General features: G+C 45.6%; 1 protein-coding gene across 1 annotated transcript in view; it reads right to left on the bottom strand.

The window, feature by feature from the left end:
* Nucleotides 1-251: 251 nt before the first annotated feature.
* Nucleotides 252-11,408, bottom strand: part of Mtmr9 (myotubularin related protein 9) — a 56,010-nt gene continuing 44,853 nt past the window's right edge. The window contains exons 8-10 of the mRNA XM_004630709.3: nucleotides 10,647-10,867; nucleotides 6,324-6,475; nucleotides 252-763 (exon numbers count right to left, since the gene is read on the bottom strand). Of these exons, the coding sequence (XP_004630766.1) occupies nucleotides 600-763; nucleotides 6,324-6,475; nucleotides 10,647-10,867 (537 nt within the window). The 3' untranslated portion in view covers nucleotides 252-599. The remainder of the gene's footprint in view (nucleotides 764-6,323; nucleotides 6,476-10,646; nucleotides 10,868-11,408) is intronic.

The raw sequence follows: 11,408 nt of genomic DNA, 5'->3' as shown, positions 1-11,408 counted from the left end.
ATCATACCCCTTGCTTTTTTTTTTTTTCATACCCCTTGCTTTTGTACAAAGAACTTATCTCCCTTCTTGACAAAGCAGAATGAGAATGAATTCAGTTTTGTTAGGCCCAAAACCGTTTTAAAGACAATGGTTACTTAATGGGCAAAGGTAATGGAAATGGCCAGTTAAACACAAAGTTCTTGGTTTACCCACCAAAGCTTTGCAAACATTTCTACACTGAGCGCTTAAAAGCCTCTGTTTTTTTTTTTTTAACCATCAACTATTCCCTAAAGAGACTCTCATGTCCTGGATTGGGCTGGAGCACGGTGCGCAAAGTGGAGTGGAGGAAGCTCAGTGAAGGGCCTGTGACAATGGCATTCGCTAGGTCAAGGATGTCACCTAAAATGAAATGACTAGCACCTCCTTCCTGCTCCCAAAGCAAAGGGCTGCCCAGCAGGCCACATAAAATAGGTGCGACTGCAGCGAGTGTTGTTCCACGGTACTGAGAAAGCCACGGCACGACAGGGGTCCCAAGCCAAGCCCTGAGTTCCAGGCTTCTTGGTAGAGGTGAACAGAAGGGTCAGAGAGAGGCCACTGCAGCTGCACAGGTCTCCGGGAGCTCAGGGGCTCTCATGCGGCCCATCCTCCGTCTCCAGCTCGGCCAGCTGCCTCCGCAGGATGTTGACCTTCGCTTGCAACTCCTTGTTATACTCAATGATGTTCACCATCTCCTCATATGCCTCATCCAGGTACTTGGAGGACCTGTTCCACCGTAGGAAAATTCCTAGAGTCCAGAAGGAGAAAGATACGTTCAGCCGATCTGCACTGCATTAGAAGGAAATGCAGTTTACGTCTTAGGCTCTCCACTTTTCCCTTTTCTCCCCATGACTCGCGCCAGGTTTACTATAATCTAAAGTATACAGGAATCTTGAGGTGCTGTGAGGATCCAATTAAATAGGGTACCAAGATCTTTATATAGTACATGTTCATTAATTCATAAAAATTTCACAAAATTAGCAAATGAAAATGCTGTTTGTTCTGTGATGTAGGGAGAAGCTAGGCATTCACTGTGCTAGAAACTTTCTAGCTTCACAGTATGAATGCTTTGTTCTCATAATTGTCCAATTCTGCTCAGGCCTGCGAGACCTCCTACAAGTCCGGAAGCACCTTTCCTGGAACGGCTTAGCTCCAGAAATTCAAGCTCACCGACTGCTATGCAAACTCGACAGCAGCACATGCACACACAGTGGGAGGCAATGTCCTATTCTCTAGGCAATTGCTGCTCTCCTCAGACAGTAATTGCCCTCTCACAATGTGCTCCAAGGATACACACTTGTCCCTCAGCATCCTGGGCAACCCAAATCCAGAAGCACAGTCCTTTATATAAAAATGTCATAATTTGTATATAATGCATGCACAACCTCCTGCATATTTTAAATCAGCTCTAGATTACTTATGATAATAAATATAATGTAAATGTTATGGAGATAATTGTTATAGTATACTCTTCAGGCACTGAAGACAAGGAAAAAAGTTTGCATATGTTTAACACAGATGGGTTTATAAAAAAAGATTTTAGATTCACAACTGGTAGAATCAGTGCCTGTGTAACTCCTAGACATAAGGCTGTTTTAAAGATTGACCGGCTTTGTTTCTTTTATTACATAATTATTCCATCCTTCAATATAGAAATTGCTATTAATGCATTATTATGTAAATATGAGTATTAGGAAGATTTAAAGGCCAAACAGTGCAGCTGGGTGCAGTGGCGGACTCCTGTAATCCCAGCATTCAGGAGGCTGAGGCAAAAGGATCACCATGAAGTAGAGCCGGCGTGGGCCATACAGCAAGATCCTTTCTCTAGCCTCACCCCCCAAGAAGGCCAAGATGCAGGGCAGTATCTACCACCGATCTACCTCACACAGACCCTCCTCCAGCCCGACACCTCCTGGGCTCTGATTCACTGCTGACTACGTCTCTGTTCTCAAAGCGTGGTAGGAATTCACTCCCCTGACAAAGTTTTCCTTCTATCACCTCATCTCTAAAGATCCAGGGCATTTGGTAAAAAACAGCTAGCTGGCCATGCAACTCCCAAATCCAATAGCTCAGTGGGTAAGATGGATACCCAAACTGAGTAGAGAGAAGCAGTCCTGCAGACACACAGGATGAGAGGGACAGGACGTGACAATGATAGCCAGAGAAGGGGTGGAAACAGACCCGGATGGCAAAGCAGCCCAAGAGCCCCTTGCACAAAGGCAGAGCTTTCAACTCCTGGTGATCCTCCTGCCTTAGCCTTCCAAGTGCTGGGACTATAGGTGTGCACCACACTCCCAGAAGGGAACTTTTTTTAAAAAAGCTTTCTACTTAGGATACCCTTCAGGAGTCTGAGAAATTAGTATTTGTAAAAAAAAAAAAAAGTACTTTGAAATAATTTGAAGATTCTACACTGGTTATTGTTCCACACAATGAGACAGCAGAAAATTCTGCACCAATGGTATTTTGTGTCTGCTTCTAGACCCACTGGCCATGTAAGCATCTGATAGGTAGGGTCTGTGTCTAGGTGTCCCTTCAAAGCCTCATGTGGTCAAGGCTCAGCTTCTGGAGTTTGTGATTATTATTTTTTTCTTTTGTGTGATTGCTTACTGTGGGTGTGGGTGCTGCACCCGCCCTGGGCAGGGAACTTGCTCTACCGTGTAACGAGGGGAGAGGCTGGCCAGCTGCCTGAGCTGCTGCCGCTCCCTCGGCTCTCTGCCCTTTGCTACCACCATGAAAGGTCGCGCTCTGCCATGTGCCGCTCTGTGGAGCTGGCTGAGTATGGGCTGAATCCTCCAGTAACTGTGAGCTAAATAAACCTTTCCTTCCTTCATTTTGAGTGACAAGTATTTGTCCCAGCAATGACAGAAGAGTAACTGAGAAAGAATTAGGTATTGGAGGAGTGGGATTGTTGCTGTGGCTAAACCTATGTGGATTACAAACTTTTGGGAATGGCTTATATGAAGAGACAGGAAAGGGTGGAGATGTTGCCTATGAGAAAAGCACTGGAACAGCTTCAGCTGTTCTTTTTTGTGAGATTCTGATCAGCGCTCAGAAGCCTGATAAGGCTGATAAAAAGCCTGCCTATAAAGACCAGGCTGGGGAGGTTTCTGCTGGGAAGAAGGACTGCATTGGTTGTTGGACTCCAGATGATTTGTGTTATGGCTTGACGGAAAGTTTGTCTGCATTTTGCTTGTGTCCAGAGACTTTGCCTGAGACTGAGATTAAGCATGGTGGACTGATTAATCTTTCAAAATAAATGTCAAAGCAGCCCAATATTGAGGCAGCAGCATGGCTGTTGTTGGGGTTTTTAGCCAGATTTATGTTGAGCACCAAGAGCAAAGAGCCCACCATGATCCATTAAAATGTGAGTTTGGCCAGAAAGAAAGCTACAATATGGGGGCCCGCCCATTAGGTCAGTTGTTTAAGTGCCTGCTTAAAAAAGCAGTGAGGTTCAATTTCCACTGGTTCGAACCCAGATACTCCAGCCAAACCAGAAATGATCTGAGGGCCTGTTCAGGCCTCCAAAAAAAAAAAAAAAAAAAAAAAAGAAAGCTACAATACTGCAAAGATACAGCTGAGAGGATTTCCACTGCTGGGAAGGAACAAGAGAATGCAAAGGATGGCCTGAGGACATCACTGAAGGCATAAGTTCTCCACCCTTTACAGCCTCAGATTTGTAAGGGAGAGACTTTGCCTTGAGGGGAAAGCCGCAGAGCCCCATGTTCCAGAATGGCAACAGTGGCCTCACGCGGTTCCACAATGGTGCCAGCATGGAGACTTCGTTCCTCGGAATCAGGGTCAGAGTGCTCAGCCATCCAGGCACTCGACCCCTATGGCCAAGAGGGAGGAAAGCCTGGCTACTGCTCCGGCCGGCAGCAGACCTTGGCATCATCCACGTGGCATTGGTTTTAGGCCCTTGCAGAATGCAAGAGTTCTGAGGTTAAGAAGGCTTCCACCTCGGGGCTGGTGAGATGGCTCAGTGGTCTAAAGCAACTACTTAGAACAGGCTTAGCAAAGCACAGGGACTGCGATTCAATCCCCAGCACCACATGCCAGCCAGCCCCGCCCCCTGGTGGGCTGAGCTGGCCACACACACACACACACACATAAATAAAATTAAATAAAATTTAAAAAAAAGAAGGCTTCCACCTTGATTTCAGAAAAAGGCCTGGGAGGGCAGTGTGTGAAGCTGTGAGTGAGAAGCCTATTCAGTGGAAACTCCAGAAGTTTGGAAAAGCCAGAGACATGGATCGTCTAAGGGACTGCAAGGAGGGAGCAAAGCCAGCCTAAGAGAGAAGCCATGGGAGCTACCACTAAAAGTAATGTAGAGCAAAACCATATAAGGCTTTTGGAGCTCACAATTTACCACAGATTAATTCAGATATTTCACATGGAACTAAAGGACTTAGTTCTGCTGGATTTTGGATTTGTGTTGGTTCCAATGCCTTGTATTCCCCTGTTGTTTGTACATTTTGGAATGGTAATGTTTATCTTGTGCCACTGAATGCAGGAAGTGTTTAATTCTTCATTTGTACAGGAGCTCAGAGCTAGGAATTTGCTTGAATCTTGGAGGAGACTTGGGATTTGGACTTCTCAGCAGTGCTAAAACTATTGGGACTTCGGCAACTCTTAAGAGATGGACTAAAATGCCTTTTACATAAAGGGAGGTGCATGAGTCTTTGGGGGCCCAGGGGCAGAATGCTATGGTTTGTGTACAGGTGTCCTTCCAAAGCCTCATGCTGTCATAGTGCGGCTTCTGGAGTTTGTGATTATTGTGGGCATGGATGCTGCACCTGCTCTGGGGTGGGTAATTTGCATTACAATGTAAGGAGGGGAGAGAGGCTGGCGAGCTGCCTGAGCTGCTGCCACTCTCTCTGCTCTCTGCTCTGTGCCACTGCCATGAAATATTGCTCTCTGCCATGTGCCACTCTGCCTTGGAGCCAGACTGAAACCTCCAGTAAGTGTGAGCTAAATAATCTCATTTCCTTCATTTTTTTTTTTTTTTTTTTAAATTTAAGACAGGGTGTACAGGGTGCACAGGATCTCACTACGTAGGTTGGACTCATAGTGATTCTCTTGTTTTCAGCCTCCCAAGCGCTGGGATTACAGGCAGGCGCCACCAAGCCCAGTCTTTTTTTTTTTTTGGCAGAACCAGGGATTGAACTCAGATCCTTGTGCTTGCCAGAGAAGCGTTTATTCTACTGAGCCATCTCCCTGGCCCCCTTCTATGCCCAGTTTCAACCGCAGTCTCAGTGTGGCCCATGGGCAGGGCCAGCCTGGCATACCTGGGCTCAAACCCCAGCCACTGCACTCTGCCTAACCAGGTGCTTTAGTCTGCTGACCTGTCTGGCTGGCCTCCTTCCTTCATTGTGAGTGTCAGTTATTTGTCCAAGAAATGAGAGAAGAGTAACCGAGACACACGGGAACCTACCTCAATGACAGCTTCATAAAGGAAAACAGAACTGTCTACCAGGACCTTATAATTTATGTCTCAACTACCCATCAACTCTATTCTGCAAAAAATAACATACTGGCTGGGCATGGAGGCATACATCTGTAATCTCGGCACTCTAGGAGCCTGACACAGGGGAACCCTAAATCGGGGCCCAGAATGGGCAACTCAGCGACTGAGGAAGATCCTTATCCCGTCCCACCATGTACAGGACTGAGAAGGTAGTTAGTTCAGTGTGAAGGTTCAATTCCCAGCATACAAAAAAGGTGTGTGTGTGTGGGGGGGGTACTTTCTTATCTAGGAAAATCTGAATACAACAAGATAAAGGGCAGTGTCTTAAATCATCTTAATTTTCCCAAGGAGGACTGAAGACTGGGCCAGGGTGATAAAGAGAACCAGCCCACAGCAGGGAGGCGCTCTGGTTGCATGCAGGGCTGCAAAGGGCGGCAGTGCATGAGCAGGCAGGGTCAAGGCCTGGGACACCTGCTAGGTTATGGGCTGAGTACAGACTGCTAATTTATCAAGGCCCTGAGCCAACATGGCTGAACCCCCAAAACAACAGTTCATCTTCCCATTGCCTCCTCCTTCCCCACTGCAGCCCTGGATATACCTCCTTCTACACCCACACAAGGGAGCCTCCAGTCACACTAGACCTGCCCCTCAAGCTCCGCCCCGAGCAAAAGTCCATGAAGTCTCGTCCTCCCTGTCCCAGGTCAGAGGATCTGCCCAGCTCCTTGCCCTCGATCCTCTTCCTGTGTTCAGAGTTAATAAAGGCTTCCCCCCACCTCCATTTCTGCTTCTCTGCCACGCCGCCACTGCCGCCACCATAGCTGCTGTGGCTAAAACCTATCAGTACCTTCCCACAGCTGCAGGCTCTGCGGGGCCACCGACGGCCAGATGACCAGGTTGTTGGCTTCAAAGAGAGGGTTGGTGAACTGACTCAGCTCGTTGGGCCGGTTGACCCAGGACCACAAAGACATCGTCTTCTGAGGCAGCTTCAGCTTACATCTGAGCGAGAAAGAACATGTCCATTAAGGCAGCAGATTTACTATATCTGCTCCTCAGCCCCCCTTCTTAAGCTCCCCAGGAAGGTGCACTTCTTTTCTCTATGTGTGTTGCAGTACAGCTTTACAACTCTCACCATCCCCAAAACAAAGACTTTAAACTTGAGCAATGGTGGTGAGCCCCCAGCGTGTGCCACAGGGGACGTCTGAATCACCGGAGTGCTCAAAGTTCCTCATTACGGATCTAGAGCACATGGATCTTGGGCTTGTCGTATCGGGTTGTGTTGTCATTTAAAACAGCAAACTATTATACTCTGGTTTCTCTTCAGATTGTATAAATCTTTCGCCTTTTACTAAAATAGCAAACTATAAGGGGCCAGCCAAATAGCTCAACAGATTAAAGTGCTTGGGGCTGGGGGTTTGATCCTCTGGCCTACCATGCTGGCCCCGGCCCTGGGTTGTGCTGAGACAGCAATTGAGACTGGGCATGGTGGCGCACACCTGCGATCCCAGCTCTTGGGGGGCTATAAACAGGTGGATCACTACGAGTCCAATCTAAACACCTGTAGACCCTTCCCTAAAATACAAAAAAGGGCAAACTATAAATAGCTTTCTGACTCTGCTTCCAAGATGCCTATTAGATGGATAGTCACAAAAAGCATACGGAATAGATTTAAAATAAAAGTAGATCAAATATCAAAAAAAGACTGCATTTTTTTAGAGTATGTGATAACTTTTAGGAAAAATAAATGCCATATACATAAAATAAACTGTCAAAGGTTAAATATAAATGAAATCTTAACGAAAAGACAAATTTAATCTCCAGCCATACGTAATGAACAGTGCTCATAGTAACCCTGATACTAAACTGTAAAACTCTTCGTGTGAAATGAAGTGGACTGGCTTTTTAGGGGGGGAATGAACTCAGGACCTTGTGCTTGCCAGGCAGGCACTTATGCTGCTGAGCTGTCTCCCCGACTCAGATTGGCATATATTTGAAAAATTAAATTTTAACAAAGACTGAAAGACAGCCTGTGGTGATGCTGACATTAACTAAAAAGAGAAATCATAGGACACCAGCTTAATTCTTTTCTTGGGGCCAGCTATCTCCTGGCAATCACCAATTTATAAGCTGCACCCCAGCCCCAGCCCCAGCCAAGCCCTCTTTCCCTCCTCATGAGGTGACCTATCTGGCACTGTCACCAACATCCAGCCAGACACCGAGAAGCATGGTTGTATCCAGTCCTGGACAGAGCCTTGGAAGCCGTGAGGGTATGTAAATCTTTCCGTAAATTACTGTCAAACGCCAGTACTCAAACACTTCTGTGTTGGAAACAATTCAGTTCACCACTAACGAAAATGTTTGGCAAAATTCTGCTTCCCTTTTCAAATTCTGTATCCAGCGACAAACGACCACAGCCTTCTTCCCCGCATGGCCAGAACCACTGCCATCTCCTCCAAAATTGTACAGCAAATTCAGCTGGCAAACTGAGGCACTACTGTATCGGCCACAGTGACAGGGGCCACCGGGTGGCCCCTCATCATCCTTCCTGCATGGACGTCATGGCAGTCGTTCCCTTCCCAACACACTCGGGCTCTGACAGACACCGAGATCAAGCCAGTTTCATCCCAGCAAAGTAAGTAAAATGATATCCCATGAGCATCTCAACAGATGAAGAAAAACTTGACAAAATTCAACATCCCTTCTCGATAAAAACTATTAAGAAACTGGGTTTAGAAGGATCTTGGAATTTGTAGGGGTTTTTGTTGTTGTTGTTTTGGTACCAGGAATGGAATTCAGGACCTTGTGCTTGCCAGGCAGGTGCTGTGCCACGCTCTGAGCTATCGCCTTGGCCCTGGTTTAAAAGGATCTTATTCCAATACAATTAAAATGATAGTGTGTATAAGAACCTTCTGAAAAAAAGAGAAAGAGAGAGCCAGGGAGATAGCTCAGCAAAATAAGTGCTTGCCTGGCAAGTGTAGGGTCCTGAGTTCAATCCCTGGTACCACAGAAAAAAGAGAAAGAAAAGACACTGGAAGATGGAAAGCCCTCCCATGCTCATAGACTGGCTGAACTAATATTGCTAAAATGGCCATATTACCAAAAGAGATCTACACAGTCAATGCAGTCCTTATGAAGATACCAAAGCCATTTTTCACAGAACTAGGAAGAAAAACTACTAAAATTTATACAGAAGCACAAAGACCCAGAGCAGCCAAAACAACTCTAAACACAAAGAGCAAGGCTGGAGGTTTCACAATACCAATTTCAAAAATATACCACAAAGTCACAGGAGCTCACAGTGCTAGCACAAACCAGGACTAGGAAAGCACACACCCACCCACACCCCTCCAGCCATCTGGTTGTCGGCAGGCGGCCCCAAAGTGTATGGCGAAGAAAGCCTCTTTACAAGCAGTGCCGGAAGAACTGGACATCCAGAGACTGGGTGTGGTGGCGCATGCCTGTAATCCTGGCTCTTGGGAGGCTGTAAATAGGCGGATCACTAAAAGTCTTATCTAGTAGTGAGACCCTGAATACCCTGTAGGCCCTTCCCTAAAATACCAAAAAAGAAAAGAACTGGCTATCCATATGTGGACGCTTGAAACAAGAACCTTGTCCCTCAACTTATACAAACACCAATTCAAGACACTGGGTGTGGTGCGCGCACTGTAATCCCAGCTCTTGGGAGGCTGTAAACAGGCGGGTCATTACGAGTCTGATCTAGTAGTGAGACCCTGAACACCCTGTTGACCTTCCCAAAAATTAAAAAAGGGCAACATAATTTGAACAAATATCTCTCAATAAATATTTGAGCAAAATCCTTTGTATAGAGTTTGATGAAAGTGGTAAGTTTTATAACGGTCAAATTTTTATTATAAGAATGGAAATGATATTTCTAGATCTCTACATCCTGTGGCAGAAGCTGACTTGAGTGATTTTTTAAAATTATAAAACACTGGGGCTGGCGAGAACACCTGCTTAGGCAAACTTAGGCAAGCACAGGGACCGTGATTTGATCTCTGGCACCACATGCCGTACCAGCCCTGCCCACACCAGCTGGTGGCGGCAACAACAGCAGCAGCAACAAAAAACTGAAGATAGATTTTTGAGGGTTTTTTTTTCATTGTTAAATAACCTCCAGGGGAAAAATGTGGGCTAGATGTTTTCTTCCATTCATGCACTACCATACTCACAACCCAGTCTAGGCCCTCCTCTTTCCTAATGTTTTATTTATTTTATTTTATTTATTTTTTGGCGGAACCAGGGATTGAACTCTGATCCTTGTGTTTGCCAGTCAAGCGCTTATCCTACTGAGCCATCTCCCCGGCCCCTTTCCTAATGTTTTAGAACTTTGGTTCAGACATCCTCTGCAGAAGATTTCCTATGCTCCACAGAAAGTTAGCCTTTTCATATGAATAGGAATTATACCTGGATTATTTCCAAGTTTGGATTTCTATTGTAAGATATGTTTTATGTTTCTTTCAATAAAGTTGAACTGACTCAAAAAAAAAAAAAAAAAAAATTCAAAATGGTTCAAAGACCTGAAACTGAAAATCCTACAAGACAATGTGGGAAACAATCAAAATCAGAGGCAAAGGCAAAGAGTTTCTGATTAGGCCTCCAGTAGCACAGAGACAATAGCAAGAATCAACAAATGGAATCACGTCAAATTAAACAGCTTACAGAATGAGACTAGGCCAGTGAATATGAGCTAATACATTAAAAGATTTTATATATTACATAGATAAATTTGATCTCTGTAAAATATTTTTTTTTCTTTCTTTGCAGAGCTGGGGATGGAACCTAGAGCCTCACACATGCCAGACAAGAGCTATACCACTGAGCAACATTAACCCTAACTTTATTTTATTTTATTTATTTATTTATTTGCGGAACCAGGAATTGAACTCAGGCTCTTGCACTTGCCAGGGAAGCACTTATTCCACTGAGCCATCTCCCCAGTCCAACCCTAACTTTAACAAAACAGAACCAAGTCAAGGACATCCTCTTCCCTAGCATGTGATTGGCTTGTAATAAGGCTATGGTTCATGAAATTTAATTCACACTTAACTGTAGCCTCTACCTACTTACACATTAACGTAGACCCACATCTGGTCTCTTTTAGGAAGTCACTACAATGAATAAAATGTCCCCACAGGAGCAGCGTACCCACCTTTCACTTTCATTGTTGCCCAGAAATGTTCCAAATTGTGAGGCATAAGCATGCTCAAAGAGCATGATGAGGAAATGCTCGTTGAATTCAAAAGAACAAGGGAATTGACGGAGTATCTGCCACACACAGTCCAAGAAGAGAAGGAACACAGGTGCCTCCCACTTCTGCTTACTGCTGCAGTAGGCCGACTGCGCACAGCGCTGCTGGAATGGGTGGCCAGCCTGGGAGAAAAGGGGGAGAGATGTGACTGTCGTAGCTGAGAAACCACAGCACAGCGCACTGCACTAACCTGCGGGAGCATCACAGAGCAGGACAGCTCCGCTTCCATGCACTAGTGTTTTAAATGAGTGACTGCAGCACCTACGGAAAGTGAATTTCCAAACCCTTAGCAAGGCTGTGCAGTGAGGACATGGCCACAGGAGCTGCACCTGCCTTTGGGGTAGTGAATAAAATAATGAACTTGGAAAATGACAATTGGATGAAAATGAACCTTTCGAGATCTGCAGTAGGGACAAAGAACATGGCCCTTGAGTATAAAACAAAGGACAATCACTTCTTTTGATCAGAAAGTGGCAGCTGTGCTGCACAAACTAGGTAACCCTTGTCACCGTGCAGAGACCCCCAGCACTCAGCAAACTAACTGCAGAAGTCAGTCTGGGCTCAACGCTATTGTCTGGAAGAGATCTTAATGAGGATTTTTTTTTTTTTTTTCTCTCTCCGAATGCCTTCAGGGCAGGTTTGGCTGGCTTCAGTTGTGGGGAT

Source organism: Octodon degus, unplaced genomic scaffold, assembly GCF_000260255.1.
Source record: "Octodon degus isolate 3935 unplaced genomic scaffold, OctDeg1.0 scaffold00036, whole genome shotgun sequence".
In the NCBI taxonomy this organism is placed as follows: Eukaryota; Metazoa; Chordata; class Mammalia; order Rodentia; family Octodontidae; genus Octodon; species Octodon degus.
The sequence above is the reverse complement of the archived record's forward strand: the minus strand, read 5'-3'. Positions and strand labels throughout refer to the sequence as shown.